A 22,265-nucleotide genomic window follows, 5' to 3' on the forward strand; every position below is an offset into this window, starting at 1 on the left:
AAAAACAATTGGCAAAAGGTTTAAAATGAAATGATAAAATATTTAATATAAAGTAATCTCCATAAGTAATGAAGTCAACATGATCAAAAAAAGAAATTCTTACTTGCAAGGACTGGCGTCCACATACTTTTCTCACAGAACAAAATTAATATAAACAGACAAAATAAGGAGCAATCAGAAATCATGGCAAGACTCCTTGCAACAACAATTAATGCCCCCCACCACTCACTGCTAAGTACAAAGATGGAGCAAAACAAGCAAAACAGTAGACCACATAATAAAATCCAGATTCCTACTCTTACCTTAAGTTATTTATTTCAGTGATTCTGGCATACACAACCACTATAAGCATCTGTTATCGTTGATTCTATTTGGCTCTAAGAGATGTTTTGTAATTTTTTCTACTAAACTAAAGTATTGTTGTTAATAGATGTTTTTCATTAACTTTGTTTCTGACAATAATTCATACAACTTGGCTTTTTCTATTATCATCCATGACCTCATCCGTTTACTCATGCAGCAGCAAGATCAACAACTATGCTTTGTGTGCCTGTCCTTCGAATGGCTCAGGGGGCCATATCAATGACAAAGCATATACACACAGATCCTTAAAGAGGTCCATGTGGCAAGCTTTAACATATCTGGAAATTATTAGTGGTACCTAATTTGATTTTTGTGCTTGCCTGCCTTCTCATTTCTAAAGTGGTTTCTTACTAAAAGGATTAAATAGAGAAATAACCTTTAAATCCATTAAACACCTACTTGATTTTTCACAATTACTATATCTAAAGATATATCTTCACTATTTGTAGTTGGATAAGGCATAAAAACCCTGCTTATAGCTATTAATCTATTATACAACATTTGCATCTTTAGCTAGATGAAGCTAAAAAGTAAGAATGTGAACTTAAGTCTTGTCAAGGTAATTACATTTTTTAAAAAGAAAGAATCACACTTGTTCTGTTACATCCTGGACTTGGAGATAATGGTGATATAATAAAATAATGAAAATTTGACCTTGCAATAATTTGTTCAACAAAAATGAACAAATAATCCATTTCCCTTTATGGGAACAGTATGTACACACTTGGTTCTAATAGCCGAGATTGCACCATGATGTAAACGTGTTTTCTATAACTGTCTACTAGTCTCTAATGTTAAATCCTTCATGCAGCTGTGCAATGTTTGAGGGGTGTCTTGTGTGCAAAGCCCTTTTCAATCCCTTCACTGCACTTGACAGGATTCAGATCCAGGCTTTCACTTGGCCATTCCAGAATCCTCCATTTCTTTCTATTTAGCCATTCCTTAGTAGATTTAATAGTATCCCTAGGTTCATTGACATACTGCAAGGTTCCCATGTGGCTGAGCTTCAATCTTCTAACAGATGTTTGCTCATTATCCTCAAGTTCTTCTGGTTAAATCCTACCTTTGGGTTTCCCCAAATAGTGCAAAGAGTTACCAGTAGGTCCTGTGATGAATGTCTGGGGTTACAGAGACTTATTTCAGCATCTTGCATTCTGTTCTTATACTGTAGTTGCTGGGGGGGGTCTGACCTGGACAAATTGGCAGTTGTTTGAAATCTCCTCCACTTGTAGATGATCTTTCAGACAATGGGATGATTGATTTCCAATTATTATTAGATCTGTTTAAATCTCTTCCCAGACTCATAGGCATCTATAGCATTCTTTGCGAAGGCCTCAGAGACCTCTCTGCATCTAGGCATGATGACTACACACACTTCAACAACAAAGAGAAAGCTAAATTAAATAAAGTTTAGTTTAAATAATGCGGTGGGTGGCACCCTGTCCAGGGTTTGTTTCCTACCTTGCACCCTGTGTTGGCTGGAATTGGCTCCAGCAGACCCCCCGTGACCCTGTAGTTAGGATATAGCGGGTTGGATAGTGGATGGATGGATAGTTTAAATAAGACCGTTTGCTCCAGAATCCTCCCTAATGATGCTCTAATAAATTGCACTTGATCTGGTTCACGTGATTCTAATATTAGGTATTCGATATAGTGATAAATGTAGGGCTATTTGCATTTTCAAATGCAAAATTTGGACTTATGTTTATTTAAATGATACAGTTGAACAAAATGTAAATGTGGCATGATGCTTGTTATATCACTTTTACATATAGATGCTGTTTACAAGTAGATCAAACATTGATATCTCCACATATTAAGAACATAAAAGATATTTCATAGGGTGCACTTACTTCTTTACATGACTATATGCATATTTTCTGTTTTATTTTTGTTATTTTTCATGTTGCTCTGTATCTTCCACTTATTTAGTACAGTATTATATCTTTAAATGTTTTGCCATTCCAAGTGTTTTGTAGGTGAAACCCTAAGAAGCGGAGACACCAAAACATCACACCTGAGGGAATACCCTCCACCTCTATAAGCTGGTGGGACTGATGACTTCCCTCAGGTTGTCACTGAATGTTATTGTTTTTGTTGTTGAGTTAGTTCTGTACGTATTGCATATTATGGATTCTCTGGTTTTGTGGATTTTTTTGTTGGCTCTGTTACTTGGACTGTTTGTGGATTTGGACATGGTTGCCTCGGGCTGCCTTTTCAGACATACCCTTTGTCCTTTTCCCCATATTTTCTCATTTTGGCAATCTTTAACTACTTTTTTGTGATAAATTCCTTATTTATAAAGATTCTTGTTTTGGACTTGTCTATTACTACATGTCTGATGGTTCATGTCTCTTGATTGGCATTTGTGTATATTTTGAACATTTAAAGTTACCCTTATTTACACAGGCCGGTGAAGGTCCTGGCCTGCTTTGATGAGCATTTTGGAGGCCTCAAATAGCCCTTATTCACCATGATCCTGTTCCATATTACAACACTGAGCAGAAAACAAGAAGCCTATGGCTGTTATAAAAAACAAAAAACATTATCTTTGAACCAATGCTATATACACTTGCTCACCAACATGGGCTGTACTGGTGTCATCAAAGTAGCTTCCACACTTAGTATCTTTCGTGGTCCAGATGTCTTTGTTGCCTCCTGCTGATTTTGTAGGACTCTTTCTATAACATCCACCAAATTTCGAGAAGCTTTAAATGCATCATAGGCATTAGGATCCACTGCATCCAAGCTATAAAAAAAAATAGAGATGAATGGGTTATATAGGCTCAGTACTCAGTAACTGAATATATATAAGCTTTGAAATCCATTTGCATTGCAAATGGTTATGAGTTCTTGCATAAGGTCATTTTTTACATCTATCAGCACTCATGTATGCTGCTTCATTGTTCACTCACAAAGGAGCAAATGAAGCTTCCATTTCCAATTAACTGTTAAACAATTAGCTCAGTTACACTAAGCATCTAAGTTAATGTTTTAATGAATCCATTACATGTTTAAGATTAATTTTAATTATGTTTATGTCTGCAGTCACTTACTATATACTTGAATGTGATAAGCAATTAAAAACAAACAACAAAAATAGAGGTCTCTACTAAATCAACATACCAGAATGGGAAACTAATAAAAACATGAAACCAAGAAAGACTAAACGTTCTAATTTATACAGTTTATTATCAATGCAGTTCATGTTTTTTGCAATTTTTATCAATTAAGAATTATCTTTTACACTAAGAAATGAGGGGAGTCACATTAGTTCCATTGTTTCTTGGATTATATTGTGTAGCACAGCATCAGATCGGGGGCATATTAATGGCATAAGTATCTCCAGGATTTTCTGCACATCTTACTTTTCTGCTTGATCAATGCAGCAAAAACTTAAATGTCAGGGAAGAAAAAGATTCTGATAATTTAGCATTACAAGTTAAACCACGAAGTATGGAAACTAGCCACGAAAAATGATTGAATTCAATTTACATTCATTTATTCTCTCTAATAGAAAGGAGCAATGAATATCACTGTGAATATTGAAAGGACTTTGGGACTATCTGTAACAAAGACTGCACACAATTAATACTGCACAAACCCTACAGTTTTTGTGTTATCTGCTGACTGATCAATAAGAAGGTGGGCTTTCAGAATGTGTAATCTTTCTTTTGTTTTGGTTTTAGGCAGACAACTGACTTGAAGCTGAAATTGTTTTCTTAACACAAGGAGACAACTGTGGCCCACTCTTTTCTAGACAATCATGTGCACTGATCATTATCCCAAATAAGTCATAAAATCAGCCACTTGGCACTTGTACAAGACACTAATTGAATAATTGCTTATTTTTAAAGAATTGTTTAATATGTACTGCAAATAGTAATTTTATGGACACCCTGATAATTACAGAGTCATTAAAAAAAATTTTTTTACACATAAAAAACAAAACAGTGTTAAAACATTTAAATGACTGTCACTTTCCTCAAGGGCAGATCAGCGTCTACTTACACATGTTTGGCTCCTGAGTTCATCTTCAGATCATGCTTAATTAACCTGATGATACATTTAAGATCATTCCCGGTGCACCTGAAAGAAGACCAAATATTGTAACAAAAAAAAAAAAACCCCAAAAAAACAAGATGGAAATATTTATCAAGTCATAGAGGTTTCAACTACACACCGAAAGATCTTTGAAGGAGTATTTAGATGGTAACAAAGTTGGGGACTACAACATAAGGTACTGCACAATATGACCAGGAGGAATCCTGGACAGCCAGGCTTATGCCAGTGGGTTATGGATACTAAAGAGGGTTATCTTTTTCTAGAATGCTATTAACTATTTTGTTATGTCCCTCCACCATTTCCAAAATATGCAGCTAGTATGACTTCTTATATTTTCCAGACAATCTTTACATATCTATTCATTTTCATTAAAAGCATGAGCATTTATATACATAAATGCATCAATATCCACTTTTCTGTTACCGTTTTGTATTTATAAATTTACGTGAGCAGTCTGAGCCTGTCCTACAAGAATACTTTATTGGTCCCAAGGGAAATTCAGTGGATCTATCGGAGTTCATCGAGGAACAGAAAAAAAAGTCTATAAAGCAGACCAAAGTGAGGTCACAGAATGTCCTATAAAAAATACCAAACAGTACTGGGTTGCTTTTTAGCTTGTAGGAAAGACGTGCGTGTTTGTGTCTTGTACAGAAGTAGATTGGCTCATTTCAATTGTTGCTTTTGCATGTTGATGGTATTTCTTAATAGGGAAGTTGAGTTCTTTCTTAGTAAACTGCCTTTTTGGCAGCGGTTGTCATGCCTGCTTACTGATAATATGGGAAGGAGTAAATATGAAGAGCACAAAAGAATTCAACTTAAGATTACACAAAGAAAAATGAGCATTTTTTAACTAAAGCCTATCCTAAAAATAAATGTAAATCAAAGTAAATCACAGACAGTGTTTTTCTCACTCTACAGACTCAAGCAGAATATAAAGCAAGCATCTAATTAATTCTGGAGTTCAAGCAAAAACTGTAAGAATAACTGTGAAAGGGATCTCTAAAATTGTAATTGAGGAATTCAGGTATTGTATATGTTTTATTTCACACTCCTCTGTGCTCTTAGCTTCATATTTTGCTTTGGATCTTTTTAAGGTGTGCCACAGGTAGCTATGCAAGGGGCTCATGTCCTTCATCTTATTTTACAATGGTCACATTTGTCACAGACACAGAATGATGTGAGAGAATTTAGCAACAACCATCTGTCACTCTCATAACCACACCCAGAGCCATTCCAAATAGTCATTTAAAACACTATTTTTCACATGTGTCCTCTTATGAATATGTGGTAAACTTTCGTATGACACCTTTAGGAAATAGACCTTTGTTGTTGATAGGCTATATAGCAGTATTCTTTACATACACTAGAGTGTAGTAATGAGGTTACAATATATAAATTAGAGGTTCCTCCAACATCCGGAGGGAATCAGGGACAGCAGCCTTCAAAACATATACTCTTCTGCATAAGATGTTTGGAAAACAATAAATTTAATTTTACTTGCGCAATACAGGATGAACTACAGCAAGATTTGAAAAATAATTAATATTTCAATAGTAAATAAATGATATACTTTGTAGATAATTAACTGTAATGTTTATCTTCCAGGAGTAGTATTAGGGTGTTGTACCGTGTTAGCCGTTAGCCATTATGAATATAGAGAAAGGTCAAGCAAAATTACACTTTTTATTGGCTAACTATAAAAAGATTACAATATGCAACCTTTCGAGGCAACTTGGGCCCCTTCTTCAGGCCTGAGACATATTTATATACACAGTATATACACACAAACCACTTCATAGACATTTTAAATGTATATGGACAGCTAATGTTGGTCAGTTATCACAATGGGCCAAACCACTGATATGACTGTGTCTCCTCTTGTTTGGAATTAAAGACTACTTGAAGACAATCTGTAAACCAAACTAGAACATGACTTTCAAAGCAGAATGAGCACAAATACAGTATGTAACTTAACATATTTTAATGCAGTTCAATAGACTATTTAGGTTTAGTTTATGATCATGTTTCAAGAAGCACTTGTGACCGAGATAAGAAAAACCAACATACTATGATGAAAAAAATCATTACCTACGGGCAATGTCCTCTAATTCCCTCTGCTGATCGTCTTCTTTAGTGAGCTGTGATAGACGGCTCAAAAACTGATCTACTTCTTGGATTGTTAGCTGACTTTTTGCTGATGGAGGGAATGACGTGCTTGCTTCAAAGAAAATCCTCACTGTCTCAGAAACATCTCCCTGTGAAGCCAACAAAAACAAAACAAATGATCAGAATCTGACATGTATAGCAAGTAACACAGATAGAAATCAACAAGCAAACAACTGGCAAACTGTTGAAGACAGGCAGATCTCATACTTAAGAGATAAAAATCTTTAACAAAGTTAGAAGAAGTTAAAGAAACATTAAAGAAATGAAGCAGTAGGATAAGGCTAAGTCGCCACATGAAAACATAAATTAAAACTTTTAAGCTTAATGAGTAACTAACAATAAATAAATGGACTAATACAAACAAAGGAAACTAAGTAGAACAATAATTTTTCCTTAGTGCCACACAATTATAGTACTATCTCTACTCATTATCATTATAGTGTCCAAATTGTCTGCATTATTTTAATCCCAGATTCCACTCAAAAATGATCTTTGTTTTATCTGCTACTTACCCCATTTCATTTGCAGTGGTGGCCAAGAAAAATTGTTCATTTTATATTTTTATGAACTAAGATAACAACATTCTTGATACAATCAGAGTCAATAAAGATGTACACTGAACAACTTTAAATAATATAAAAAAAATCTCAAATTACACGTGTCACATAATCCACATATAAGGTATCCAGGCATATGCTCATAAACCCCCTTTTTTTTAAATTTTGCTAACTGCTGTTAAATAAATATTTCTGGAAAATCCTGTTATGAATGAAAGTGGAATGCAAAAAAACTTGAACAAGCTCTGGAACAAAAAACCCTCAGCTCTCCTTCATTGATCAGGAGTACAGCCCCATAACAGCCCATTAATTGGATACTATGCTGCGTCAAGCAATAAAAGATCGATTCAACACTACAATTTCACAAACAGCAAATAAAATCACCAGTAGTATTAGATTTGTGGCTTAACAACAAACGGATTAGTAGAGAGGTTGGTCTTCAGTTCAGAATGTAAAGTCCGTTTTAACATGCTCCCATTGTGCACATGCACATTTTCTGGAAAAGGTTTATTTAATAATATTTTAGCCAAAATAAGATTTGGAGCATACAACTGGATACCTTGTAAATTGAGTTTATTTGCATGGAAATTTTGATACAGTTTTCTGTTAGTCAGTATTGGATATCACCGAGGCTTACTGTATCAAGAATTTTGCTATCTTTTTTCCCTATGAAAACATTAACTTTTTTTCCCCTGAGCCTTCACTACTAACAATTCACCATAACTAACAGATACAAAATATATATTTTTAAACATTTTAACATGAACTGACACTCATTTTCATTTTGAAACTTAACCATATTTATTCTTGCTATCTGACTTCACGATTGGTTAGAATTTTGAGGGGTCATGTGACAGGGCAAAATGATGATTTAGCTCTGAATTATGGCTTCTTATTCCTGTCTTCTCAATTACAAATACTAAAACTGCTCCAGTTTCTGTTAATGTGTGTGAATGATTAGTTGTTTATAAATCAATGCAGAGGCAAAATATTTAAAAAGGCAAATCTTCCTTTTTTTTTTTTTTCTTCATTGGGGAAAATAGACTGAAAATATATTTGTTGATACTGTATCTTCTAAGGTTTAAGTCCACATGGAAAAATTATATGCAGAACTTTGTTTCACCACCTACAGAGCAAGAAATAAAGACATAAACATTGTGAAGTCTTTGACATGCAGAAAGATACCATCTGTGCATCTGTGGCATTTGCTTGTGTTTTAGATTTCTTGGCAATTAGTGATGTGACAGCTTCCACTGACACTTTCACAGATGTAGTTTTGAATAATTTAAGGAGAGCCTGCTTTGGATACTTGGTATTATATTCTTTATCCTTGGCTCCGAAATATGCTGTTTGTTTGGAACTCTTAAAACCATTCACTGTTTCTTGACACAGTGTATAAGCTGGCCGTGCTCTCACTTAGGCAAAATAGACTCATGAATAAACACAACTTTCATCATTTTATTTTCTTTCATTTTTTGTGGAAGGCATATTTTACTACATTTTAATTACTCGTTTTATTTGGATTAATTTAAAATAATACATTTCAATGATTATAACATTCATGCACATCAACATTGGATGTATTTATCTGGATGTTAACCTCATTAGAATAAGAAAGAAAACAGAAATGTCTATTGTGGAAGAGTCTCCGGATACTAAAGTTAAAATGTAAGGAGAAAAGATCAGGTCACTGGGGACCTGGAGAAGTCATCTGCTTCTTAACAGGGGAGGTTTAGAGGCGTTTTGAGTAAATCTACCATTCTCACAATTTAGAAGAGGTAATCTTTTCTCACAGATTATTACAATGACATGGAGGACTAACATATGGACCAGATTCCACAGTCTAGACATCCACATCCTATAAATTTTAAATTCACCAACATTATATAGTGAGGGTGAGTTGGCTGACAATTATAAATACACACTAGTCAGCTTAACATATTATAAACCACAAGCAAATTATGAGAATTCATTAAAATGATAAAATAAAGCTGCCCAGTGTATGTGCACCAGCAGACAGTCAAACTGGGTTTAGATAGTACAATTTGTGTTTCATGCAAATGCTGAAATTTGAGGATGAACATATTTTATTCTATTGAAGAGAACAATATAAATTACTTTGGGTTAACAAAAGTGTTTAGAGTACTCCATCCAACTAAAACAAGAAGGAATATGTTTATAAATAAAGAAAATACACATATTATGGTACAAGGAGCTGTTTTCTAATTAGCCGAGGTTATAAATAGGTTCCCCATAGAGTCACAACTTTAGTTTATATAAAAGATGTAGATATGATGCAAAAACGTATAGCCATCAAAGTGCCTAAAAATGATAAATATGGGTAGATAGCAAAATAAGTTTAATATTAATAATTCTTTACTTTTATATACATCAGCCACCACTAATGTGCAGCATCCATGTGGATGCAGTATGGCTGCTGGCAAATGTAACTTTTAATTCTAATTAACATTAATGAATTCAAAAATTCTAAAATGTTTAATACATTTAGAGTACAAAAAAGGAGTCTTACAGCAAGAAAATACATTTTACAGACTATGGACACATTACAGTTCTCAACTAGAAGGGAATATCATGAATTTATAGAATGATGGGTGGCACACTAGTCCATATGAGGTTTTGTCTTCATTACAAAAATAGCATAACTGCTATACGGAATAGTGTTAAAGGTACATTTTTGTACAAATGTTTGGAAATAACCTCTCTTACAGATTGTGTAAATGAAAGCAGAACATTGCAGTTCTTCAAGCTTCAAAATGAAAATACTTTAGAAACACATACTGAGTAAGCAAATGAAAAGCTATGTTGGGCTAAATGGCATGCTCTGGTCAAAACTATTCCTATGCATTATTGCTACAGTTGCTGATGTACAGGACTGACCTTTTCAAGATCCCGGACCATCTCTTCTTGGTTGCAGTTGAAGATGCGACTGAACAGTTTGACAATCTGTTTATCATTCAAGTTGTAGACAGTCTTAATAACTCCTGGTAGTAGCAGCTTCACTGTCAGGTACAGATCTCCACGAAAACCCTCTGCAGTTAGAAAAAAAAAATAAACACACTGTAGAAGTGTGCATGTGACCATGAGATCATACCCTACAGCACAACCTCAAATCTATCAGGAGTGGTATAAATAACACTGCTATTTCATATATAGTATACAGGTGCAAGAGTGAACCAGTACTATTAAAAGTCCAACAAAAACAGTGTTTCATAGTGCAGTGCTTCAATCTTCAATCAATAAATAAATAAATAATCCTCTAAAAACAACATGGTTAAAATCTAGAAACCATTCATCGACACCATGAGCCACAATGTGGACATATCTCTAAACCAGGCATCTCCTCCCCTTATCCTATACAGACCTTGCAGAAGGAGGAGATGCCTGCTGACAGGTGCAGTCAACCACCATTTTCTGGTTCAGGTCCCCATCTCCATGCCTACCACATCCATGGGGCACCGCGCCAGCCACACACATCCCAAAACAGTCCGTCAGGGTCCCAGGAAAGCACTCAGTAGGGGCACCCCTTACACAACCTCCTGCTCCTGCAGTCCCAAGGCACACACCAGAATACCTATCTCTCACTCCTTTCAGCACAACCACTTTCTTTTTCTTTCTCCATCTCCATTTCTCTCATCTTCTCTCATTTAAACTTCTGTTTTCTACTTTCATCTTTCCAACCTTCATCTTTCTCTTTTCGTTTTTAGGCCAATCTGTTTTCTTCCTCTCTCCCCCTCATTCTCTGCAGGCGATTTTTTAAACTATTCTCTCTAATTGGATGCAAGTGTGACAAGTTACTGCCTCCGAGGCACAACTGAGGTATCTGACCGATCCGCCTGCCTCCCCAAGTGTATGCAGCACAATCAGTGAAGTACCCAAATTAACCATGAAGCAAAGAGCACTTACACACACCCACACCCAACTGGAGCCCTGCACACTTTTATCTATTCAAAATTCCCCCAACACCATAGACCACTTATCTCACTGATTTGTGAAAATGGCTGGAATAAAACCTATAGCCACAATGGTACAGCAGGACTGAACTTGGGAACCCTGCAATGATTTTTTTTTTTTTTTTAATGATCAGGAATAAATGTTAGGCACAGAAATAATATAATACTCATATTTCTTTCACTGACACAGCCAGTGATTAGGTCAATTGGAAAGTCTAAAATGTTATAAGTGAGGAAGTCTGTCAGAAAAAAAACCAGATGAAAATAGAGGTCTCATTAATGTATTTGAAAATATAAGAGTGGTTCTTGGCTAAATTATTCACTCACCTCCACTGGACCCCTTTTTCAGGTAGTCTTGGATTATCTGGGTCTTAGTATTGTAGCTTGCGTTGTCAGCAACCATGGCACACAGCTTCCTAAATTCTCGCAGCAAAGAGTCTTTGTGGCTAGGGTCACAGAGCTGAGCAGATAGTGAACTGGTTGATGGAACTGTGCCAGAGCTGGAGGACTCAGCTTTTGTTGCTGGAAAACAAGTTCAACATTAAAATTCGGTAATCAGAATAGTACCAAGAACACAATTAGAAGTTCAATTGTGAACCTAAATACAAAGAAAATATATATATAGTAATCCCTCCTCGATCGCGGGGGTTGCGTTCCAGAACCCCCGCGATAGATGAAAATCGGCAGAAGTAGAAACCATAGGTTTGTATGGTTATTTTTATATATTTTAAGCCCTTATAAACTCTCCCACACTGTTAACATTATTAGAGCCCTCTAGACATGTAATAACACCCTTTAGTCAAAAGTTTAAACTGTGCTCCATAACAAGACAGAGATGACAGTTCTTTCTCACAATTAAAAGAATGCAAACATATCTTCTCTTCAAAGGAGCGCCGTCAGGAGCAGAGAATGTCAGAGAGAGAGAGCGAGATAAAAGCAAACAATCAAAAAATCAATACGTGCTTTAAAGTATGCCGAAGCACCGCGATAAAGCGGCATTTTGTAGAGGAGCGTCCATATCCTCTAGGCAAACAGCCTTTGTGCAAACAGCCCCTCTGCTAACACCCCCTCCGTCAGGCGCAGAGAATGTCAGAGAGAGAGAAAAGCAAACAATCAAGCACCACGTGGGAAGCATATCTTATATCATTGAGGAGTTTTAGTTAATATGTAATACATGCTGTGATTGGGTAGCTTCTAAGACATCCGCCAATAGCATCCCTTGTATGAAATCAACTGGGCAAACAAGCTGAGGAAGCATGTACCATAGAGTAAAAGACCCATTTGTCCGCAGAAATCCGCGAACCAGCGAAAAATCCATGACATATATTTAGATATGCTTACATTTAAAATCCGCGATAGAGTTAGGCTGCGAAAGTTGAAGCGCGATATAGCGAGGGATTACTGTATATATATATATATATATATTTTTTTAATCAAAAGCTTCACAGGTAACCAAGTTATAGCAAAAATCTGTAAAAACACAAAAAAAAATCTATTATAGATGGAACCTTAACAGATTATATTTCTAAGAAATCCAAGAGTTGGATAAATAAAATATACACTTATATGTAGTGGGTTAAATAAAACTGCCTTACTTTATTATTGATGCCACTGATACAGATCTGTCTAAAATGGTATTCAATACTTTTAAATTAAAAAATGAACATGGGCAACATCTAAAAAAAAAAGAGTAGTTATGGAAACATTTGGAAGAACAATTGGTTTTATATTGTGCAAACTGGCCTATGGTGTTTCCATCCTTGGCAGACTACTGACTGATTTTCTGTTGGCCAGGGTAAATAATTTTAAATCATCATACCTGAAAATCCAGAGAACTTGCGTGGAGAAGGACTAGACAGTTGCTGTGGTGGCGATGTCAGCCGACCTGCGGGAGTCAGTTTGGCCTGAACCTTCTTTTTCGGGGAAGCTGCAACCTTTGATGCCAACTCTGCAAGTAAACAACAAAAAATAATCTCCTAAAATACATATATATATACATACAGAAACAAACTAACGTACTCTGTATTATTAATTTAGTCCATACATCTCACTGCCGTCAGTTCCCTCCTCTACCACCCTAGAAGGCCTTGTTATTCTTCCAATTTGATAAGAATATCCCTAAAAAAAGCCTCACCTTCTATGTGCTTATTAATCAAATTCTTTTCCTCATCTTGTAACTCCTCCCAGCCTTCAAGTTCTGTAAGGTCATCAATCTTCTTAGTGGTGGCTCGAGCTTTCTCCAGCTTCTCAAACATGCATTTGACATGGTACCATTCTTTCATTTCACCTGCAGACTCAGAAAAGGGGTTTGGGACAATCTTGCCAATCCGCACCAGGCCCTTCATGATCTTGTCTTTACACTTCTTGCAGCCAGCTGTGCCACGCTTGGCATACTCTACACAGTAACGTTGTTCTGCCATGTTGCTGTATTTAGTGGAGTAAAGTCTGAGGCAGGAATCCCTGAAGTAGAATGATACAGAGGAGTCCAAAGTATGTTTTATCTTGTTTTGGACAACTCCTTTTGTAGGCGAGAGTCCAAAAGGCTGAAATGGATATGTAAACAGAAATACTGAACGTTTACTGACACAATGTACATTGAGCACATAAAATATAGACAGACTCTTCCTCAGGTTTAGTGCTTCTCTATAGTAGAATGTTCTTGCTGCAAGAAAAATTAGGCCTGCTCTGAAACTGACCATAAAGTACAATGACCCAAGGCACAGCAGAGTTGAGCTATAATCACAAGGAGAGAAAAGAGAAAGTCAGAGGATTCTTTTCACACAACAAAACACTAATTATAAAAAAAGATTATTCAGTTTGTACATCTTTCATTAACACTATACATTTGTATACTGTAGAAGGCTTTCAAAGCAGGCACTGTGACCTGAAAAAGGGAAGACTGCAGCATGGGTAACATAAGCAACATATTATGACACCGATTGTTAAGCTGAGACGCTTGCATATTGCCAGTGTGCTTTGATGATATATTGGCAGTACTGAACAATACCTGGGCTGTACTGTATGAGAACACACACTTGACAGCCATAGACAGTAAAGTTTATATTTTATCAGATGGTTGTAATTCATCACTGCAAACATGGGCTAACTAAAGTTAACGCTAAGAGAATATAGTAATACAGTATATTTGTCCAACCACTAGACCACCACAGGCACACACGCACAATTCACACAATAATGATTACAACAAACAAGCCAAATAAAAAGGTTAAACTTATTAAAAGACTATGCATTTAATTCTATGCACAGAATAAAGAATATTAAAAAAAAGTGTATTATTTAGAGATAAGTGGAACTCACCAAGTTCATTACTAGATGAATGTACTCTAACACCCTAAGCTAAATACACACAGAACTTATCCATTTAAGCACTGATTATAAGTGATGCCTGTACTGTCTGTCACTCTTCAGTAGTCTACATATGGATTCACTAGCTTCGGCGTGAATAAAACACAAGTGTCCCCGGATATAACCAACACCAAAGGATTGATCTATTTTGGCCACTAAGAATAATCTAGACACATGGAGGCTAATAAACATTGGTTAATACCACTTACCAAAAAATGATGTCTTGCTTCTACTGTAGTGTTCTCTTTTGAGACGTTTCCCTCAGCCTTCTAATCCTGTGAGATAGAAAGGCGATCTCACCACACCGAGTGCCCTGTATTAACTTTATTCAGTCACTCTAAATATAAAGACAAAATACAGAAATATAAAAGCAAAGTAGTATTTATTAAAATAGAGTAAAAGCAGTAGAATATCAATGGGTACAAAAGGCTGTATATATCCACCTTAATAAAAGGATAAGTGTCTGTGTTTCTGTTATATGCCATTGGGTATGACATTTCATTATTTCCCAATGGATCCGAAAAAGACAAGCAAAATCCACCAAGATTGTTCAAAATTTGTGGATTCCATGCCAGATTGCATCCTCGAGTCAAGGAGGTCATATCATGTACTAATGTGAGTATATTATTATTATTAATAATTAAAAAATTGAGCAAAACTGATTTTTGTTGTTTTCAGAGTTTGTTTCAATTAATTTCCACAAGATTTCATATTATACACACACCCACTAGCTGTGTTATATTATTTGATATTTTTTGATCTATTGCCCTGTGTTTCCTGTCACGAGCATGTTCCCATAATGCCTGAATCTTAAGACTGTAATTTTGAAGCGTTTTGCTTACCTCCAAGACTGGCCCCCATTAAGTTCTGTGAAAACATCATTTGTATTCTCGCTAATACTTCCCATCTTCAAAAGGAACTCAGGTTGTTCCTTATTAGTATTTAGCCACCCAACATTATTCAGTACTGTTTTTGCTTTGTTTTTATTAAAATGCTCTATTTAAAAAAAAAAAAAGCAACAGTCAGGAATTTAACTTGGCACCCCTAATCTATTGTGTCTCATCCCTATCACTGAGCCACCAAAGCGAAACTGACCAATCAGACCAAATCTAAACTGAGACCACTCGCACACAAAAACAGATTGTGGCGTTTTATTGTCTAATAGACATGTGTGGGTATTATATAGAGTGGTAATTCCCAACGTGGGGCGCATGCCCCACTGGGAGGCAATTTGATTTTTTAGGGGAGTAATTCAAGAATTTAGGTACATTAAACAATTTATAAAATGAAAAAACATAAATTCAATGTTAAAAATTATAGAAAAAAACTAAAAATTATTTTTTACAGAGATATTTATATACTTATACAGTATAAACAGAAGGGATGGTGAAGAACCCTTTAACTTATGATTTTACAACTGGCTTGAGTTTTTCTACTTAGAAATTGTTTTTACCATTAAAATAATATGAATTGTAACAATGATTATGAAATTTTGCAATATAACAAAAATATAAAATGATCAAAATATTACAGAAAAAGCTGTAATTAGTTATTTTTTATTTATGAATATCACATCTCTTATTATATGCTTTCAAAACTGCATTTGCTGTATTTTCATATTACTTCATATTATATTATTTAACAATTTCTTAGTTATTTCTTTGTCAGTATTTTAACTATCCTTTCCCTTTTTTGTTTCCATGTTCTTTGGAAGCTTGCTTAGACCAAATTAATGACATTATGGGCTTCTTCCATGCGAGTAGGAGCTCACTTTTTGAATAGATAATAAGAATAAGGTATATGTTACAGTGGGGGACATCACAATTTTAGAGAGGCCTAGGTGCAGCATGGCTAAAAAAAGGTTGGGAACCACTGATATAGAGTCCTAAACAAAATACACCCTTGCTATAAATTCAGAAAAATTACTGAAGATTAGCAGCAGTGTCAAAAGAGGATATTGTCCTGAGCAGCTTTTAGATTCAGCATACGGGCTGATCCATGAATTGCGTTCTCTAACATCCAATTTCTCAAACTCTGGTGTATCTTTGTCGTCTTGGAAGGGCTGTTCTTTATGTCAAAAAACCACACAGATTTCCAGACTGCATGATGTTACAGATAGATGATAGGCTAGCTCTTCTGGTGAGAGATAACTCTTTTAAAGCTTTTATCCTAGTACTTCATCTGTGCTATGCTTTGCTGTCTCCAGTTTCTTTTACTATTAAACTGTAAATGTTCTGGTTGTTTCTAAACCAATATTTTACACTTAAACAAGAAAGAATGATTAAATAGATGTAAAACAACTGTGATCTATATAAAAGAGTCCCAAGAGTTAGAAGATTAGAATAGTTCACTTATAGCTCATCACAGTTGTCTGAGCAAAAACATACAATTGAGGCAAATTGCAGCTTGCTTTTTAGTACAGTGCCTGCAGTTCCTAAATTATGATTTCATGTCACCAGGATAGCATGATTAGCAAAAAACAAAAAGAGGTAATGTAAAAATGTCATTTATTCAATAAAGAATTACGAGAGTTTTGTGCAGACACAAAAATAAAATAAACTAGAAATGAATTTCCTTTAAAACAAAATTACAGTGAATGAGGTGTCAAGTGTACTTATGCTCCCTGAACAGGGTGTTACTGGACATAAAATTGGAATAGGCTTTATAGAAAGCCATTAAAGGCAGAGTAGGTGATCTACGGTTTATTTCTAACAAAATATCAGACTTGGCAAAACTCATTTTTATTGTCACAGAAAGAGGAAAACCTAACCTGAGGATACAGACTTAAGGATTTGCTATTTTTATTTTAGGTGCATTCACAGCCCCACAACATTGAATATGTATCCTGGCCCATATATTGATCTTCTAGGATTTTGTGCATATTCTTTAAAGGAATTATCTGTCCAAAATGTATATGCTTACTTTCTGTAGCTTGTAAGGATGATCAAGACAAAAATTTAATGTAACGTTTTCATTCAGAATTCAAATAAGGTTTCTGATAGAATTAGTATCTATGTTGACCAACACTGGAAAGAAGCAACCAATATCAAAAATGCCCATGGAAAGCATCTCACATTACTCTCATCACATAGTCCACACGTGAGATCATCCAGTCATATGGTCACAACACCCCAAATATGAATGTATTTTACAAAAATATTAAGTAAACCACCTCTGAAAAACTCTCTGGTAACCAAACATGGAACGCGCTCAAACACAAATGAACATTTGAATTGTTGACCTACCTTTCATCATTACCTTTATATATAATCCCTGTCACACTTTGGGAATATTTAGCAGCTGTCTGTGAAAGTGCACAGTTGAATTGACCTTCTACTATACCATCTCAACAAGGTAGTAATGTATTTTTAGTTGTACTCTTCTCTCAGTGAATTTTGCAATGCTGATATTACATGAAGTGCAATGTTAGCAAACGAATATGCTGTTACTGGGCTGGATTCATGACTGATAAATGGGGTGGAGGCTGGATGGGTTCTCAGCTCCAATGGTCTTTTGCATTTGAGCATGTTCCATTTTCACTCACAAGAGCATAATCCAGAGGTGGTTTCTTTGACAAATATTTTATTAAAAAATACATGTGGTTTGGGGCATTGAAAGCATACAATTGGATGATCCAAGTAAATGGCTTTTTGGGGTTTCTCCCCCCATTTATGGCCCTCTAAACCCAAAAAATACTTCATTTTTAGGCCATTTTGGACCGTATTTAGCGCAGGAAAATACACCCAAATGATAACAAGCAAAAATGATCAGAAGGACTTGAAGTTTTGCATGCCACATCAACTCACCCTAGGAGTTCCCCCACTAATGGGATAAGATGGGTCAAAGTTACTCCTTTTCACAAAATTTTGAAAAAAATGGGGATTGGTAATATAGATAGAGAGATATAGGCATGTACAGTGTCATTTTATGGATTCCTGATCAAGAATATGATAATACTTTTGATATCTGGTTCTCTACCAGTGGTACTAGCTCCCTAAGAGCCCCCCCAGATGGTTAAAATGACAAATTTCAAAACAATCATGTGGGGTATCATTTTAAACTATTTTATACTATTTCAAGGTCAGTGATTACAGATTATGTTGTCAGTTTTGATTGTTGATCTTTTACTAGGGGTCTAACCCTGTATGGACTTCTATCAGAGGGTAAAAAATTATACATTTTTGGTACAATTGAAAATATATAGACTTTAAAAATTTTACTTGAAGCGCTGATTTTAAAATGTCAAATATCTGACATAATTATTCTTGTTTACTATGTACTTCTACCTTATGAAGCAAATCATTGTATTTCTTATGAACACACTGAATTAGAATGGCCTATGCTAGTTCAGATTTTATTTTTCAGTTGCAAACACAAAAAAAATTTTTAAAAATTGAACGTTGTCTTCTAATGTTGGTTCAGGTTGTACTATATGCAACAGTCTTAGAAAATTCTGTATTTTAAAAGAGGAACCCTGGAGGTGAAAAATGAAGAAAGAAATGTATTTAATTCTGCAGATGATACAATAGGACTGATAAATCTTTACAGGTAGAAAGAACTTGGACAGAACTCAAATTTGAACAGAAAAGCACAAAATTATATTTTAAACAAACAAGAAGCTTTAATTGACAGCAAAACGTTAGATGTAATCACAGTTGGCCTGAAGCTGAAACATGTCATATCTCTGTGTGTAACAAGAGATTAAAAAAAAATAAACAAAAAGCTAACATACAGTACATCAGAGTTCAGAATATAGTCTACAGACTACAAATGTGCTTTATGAGAAAAAAACAGAATCAAAAATTATTTATGCTCAATTTAGGTATTTTTTGGTGCTTGCTTACACACTTAAAATGGTGTGTGCCACCAATTTTAATATCGCAAGAAAGTCACTTCAATGTCAGATAAGTCCAACTAAAATTACTGCAGGTAAATGCCAGGAAATAGATTATGATAACAGACTAAAGATGTGGAATCCTTTCAGCCATGCAAGCTGATATCCCATTTATACTTGTTAGCTGGCCCTGAGGAATCAAAGATTTGTTTGGGCCAGACCATCCCTACTTAATGATTTTATTATCAAATGGACTGGAAAATTACCATGGTGTGTATTTCATTTATGTATTATATTCTATAGAAGCAAATACATTTTTAGGTATCCAAAACACAATATGCAATGATGAAAAGGACACCCACTATCCTGACTAACAAAAATAACAACCAATGATTGTACTACATTCAATCAAAAATGAAAGTGCTAAATGTATAGATTTAGAATATTTGGCATTTTCAGGTATTTTTATTTTCAATGTGCCTTGGCTGCCTTGTAGTTAGGATATAGCCGGTTGGATAATGGATGGATGGATGGATTTAAAGTTACATTCATATTAGGAATATGCAACAAAATGCCTTTCAGATTTAAGTTAGTTTTACTGCTGTTATTAAGTGCTACCCATTCTACACACACACACACTCACACATAATATAGTATATAATGAGTAGCCTCTTTCACAAGCTACAATCTAAAGTTTACACAAAACGGTGTTAGAAGTCAAAAAACATCCACTGAGAAGCACCTCTGTGGACAAAATGCCTTAACCTATATCAAAGGAGAATGGCTAGACTAATTAGGTTTTAAAAAAAAAAAGTACAGAAAAACTATATTTTTAAAAATGGTATGGTTCCAGCATTTCTTTAATATAAGTACCAGAAGAAAATGGTTGTTTTCAAGCAACTCACTGTCAGCTGTTTATTAGTGCAATCAGAACTCTACCTGACCCGTGCTCTAATTGCTAAAATGAATATACATACTGTACTACATCTGTAACATTACTTCTATTTATTTTATTTATGTTCATTTATTTTATTTCAATTTACATTATTCATGTATTTATTCATGTATGTTTTTCTTTAAATTCTATTATTGTAAAGCACTTTGGCCACAGCATTCCTATGTTGTTTTAAATGTGCTATATAAATAAAGTTGACATTGACATCTACAGTAGGTTGAATCACCTAGAGGTATCTCCTCCTCAAACCGCCACCTTATCGTGGTGGAGGAGTTTGCATGTCCCAATGACCCTAGGAGCATTGTAGTTAGGGGCTTTATGCCCCTGGTAAGGTCACCCAAGGCAAACTGGTCCTAGGTGAGGGATGAGACAAAGAGCGGTTCAGAAAACCTTCCATGAAGAATAAAAACTTTGGATGGCATTTCTCTCAGATGCAGGTCACTGGGGCACCCCTCTGGAGCCAGGCCTGGAGGTGGAGCTCGATGGCTCGGCCGGGCACAGCCTGAAGAGGTAACGTGGGTCCCCCTTCCCATGGGCTCACCACCTGTAGGAGGGGCCAAAGAGGTTGGATGCAGCGCGAGTTGGGAGGGGGCTGAAGGCGGGGACCTTGGCGGTTCAATCCTCGGCTACAGAAGCTGGCTCTTGGGATGTGGAATGTCACCTCTCTGAAGGCGGAGGAGCCTGAGGTAGTGCGTGAGGTTCCAACTAGATATAGTCGGGCTCACCTCGACACACAGCGCAGACTCTGGAACCAATCTCCTTGCGAGGGTATGGACTCTCTACCACTCTAGTTGCCCCCAGTGAGAGTCACCGAGTGGGTGTGGGCATACTTATTGCCCCCAGACTTGGAGACTGTTCATTGGGGTTCAGCCCAGTAGACGAGAGGGTAGCTTCCCTCCACCTTCAGGTGGGGGGACGGGTCCTAACTGTTGTTTGTGCGTATGCACCAAACAACAGTCTGGAGTACCCACCCTTTTTGGAGTCCCTGGAGGGGTGCTAGAAGGCACACCTTCTGGGGACTCCTTCATTCTGCTTGGAGACTTCAATGCTCACGTGGGCAATGACAGTGAGGCCTGTAACAGCGTGACTGGGAGGAACGGCCCCCCGATCTGAACCCAAGCTGTGTTTTATTATTGGCCTTCTGTGCTTGTCATGGATTGTCCATAAAGAACACCATGTTCAAGCACAGGGGTGTCCATTTGTGCACCTGCCACCAGGACACCCTAGGCCTAAGTTCAATGATCGACTTCGTGGTCATGTCGTCGGACTCGCGGCCACATGTCTTGGACACTCGGGTGAAGAGAGGGGCGGAGCTGTCAACTGATCACCACCTGGTGGTAAGTTGGCTTTGATGGTGGGGGAGGATGATGTTTGGTAGGTCCAAACATATTGTGAGGGTCTGCTGGGAACGTCAGGCAGAATCCCCTGTCAGAAGTAGCTTCAACTCCCACCTCTAGCAGAACTTTGACCATGTCCTGAGGGAGGTGGGGGACATTGAGTCCAAAGGGGTCACGTTCCATGCCTCTATTGTTGAGGCGGCTGACCGGAGCTGTGGCTGTAAGGTATTTGGTGCCTGTTGTGGCGGCAATCCCCGAACCCGTTGGTGGACACAGACAGTGAGGGATGCTGTCAAACTGAAGAAGTCCTACAGGACCCTTTTTTCCTGTGGGACTCCGGAGGCAGCTAATAGTACCGGCAGGCCAAGCGGAATGCGACTTTGGTGGTTGCTGAGGCAAAAACTCGGGCATGGGAGTTTGGGGAGGCCATGGAGAATGACTTCCAGACAGCTTCAAGGAGATTCTGGTCTACCATCCGCCGTCTCAGGAGGGGAAAGCAGTGCAGTATCAACACTGTGTATGGTGGGGATGGTGCGCTGCTGACCACAACTCGGGATGTTGTGGGTTGGTGGGGGGAGTACTTCGAAGACCTCCTCAATCCCACTAAAATGCCTTCCATTGAGGAACCAGAGCCTGGGTACTCGGAGGTGG

General features: G+C 36.6%; 2 protein-coding genes across 3 annotated transcripts in view; one reads left to right on the forward strand and one right to left on the reverse strand.

The window, feature by feature from the left end:
* Positions 1-4,067, forward strand: part of LOC120531338 (complement factor B-like) — a 72,001-nt gene extending 67,934 nt beyond the window's left edge. Inside the window, exon 19 of the mRNA XM_039756647.1 lies at positions 4,053-4,067. The gene's annotated coding sequence lies outside the window, so the exon portion shown is untranslated. The remainder of the gene's footprint in view (positions 1-4,052) is intronic.
* lig3 (ligase III, DNA, ATP-dependent) overlaps positions 1-22,265 on the reverse strand; it is a 58,829-nt gene that overhangs the window by 31,596 nt on the left and 4,968 nt on the right. The window contains exons 2-9 of one of the 2 annotated variants that reach the window (XM_039756643.1): positions 14,698-14,825; positions 13,257-13,665; positions 12,942-13,070; positions 11,450-11,644; positions 10,050-10,201; positions 6,517-6,683; positions 4,375-4,452; positions 2,944-3,112 (exon numbers count right to left, since the gene is read on the reverse strand). In XM_039756643.1, the coding sequence (XP_039612577.1) occupies positions 2,944-3,112; positions 4,375-4,452; positions 6,517-6,683; positions 10,050-10,201; positions 11,450-11,644; positions 12,942-13,070; positions 13,257-13,542 (1,176 nt within the window). In that variant the 5' untranslated portion in view covers positions 13,543-13,665; positions 14,698-14,825. Of the gene's footprint in view, positions 1-2,943; positions 3,113-4,374; positions 4,453-6,516; positions 6,684-10,049; positions 10,202-11,449; positions 11,645-12,941; positions 13,071-13,256; positions 13,856-14,697; positions 14,826-22,265 lie in introns of both variants that reach the window. The other variant, XM_039756641.1, reaches the window with a different exon arrangement.

Source organism: Polypterus senegalus, chromosome 6 (assembly GCF_016835505.1).
Source record: "Polypterus senegalus isolate Bchr_013 chromosome 6, ASM1683550v1, whole genome shotgun sequence".
NCBI lineage: Eukaryota > Metazoa > Chordata > Cladistia > Polypteriformes > Polypteridae > Polypterus > Polypterus senegalus.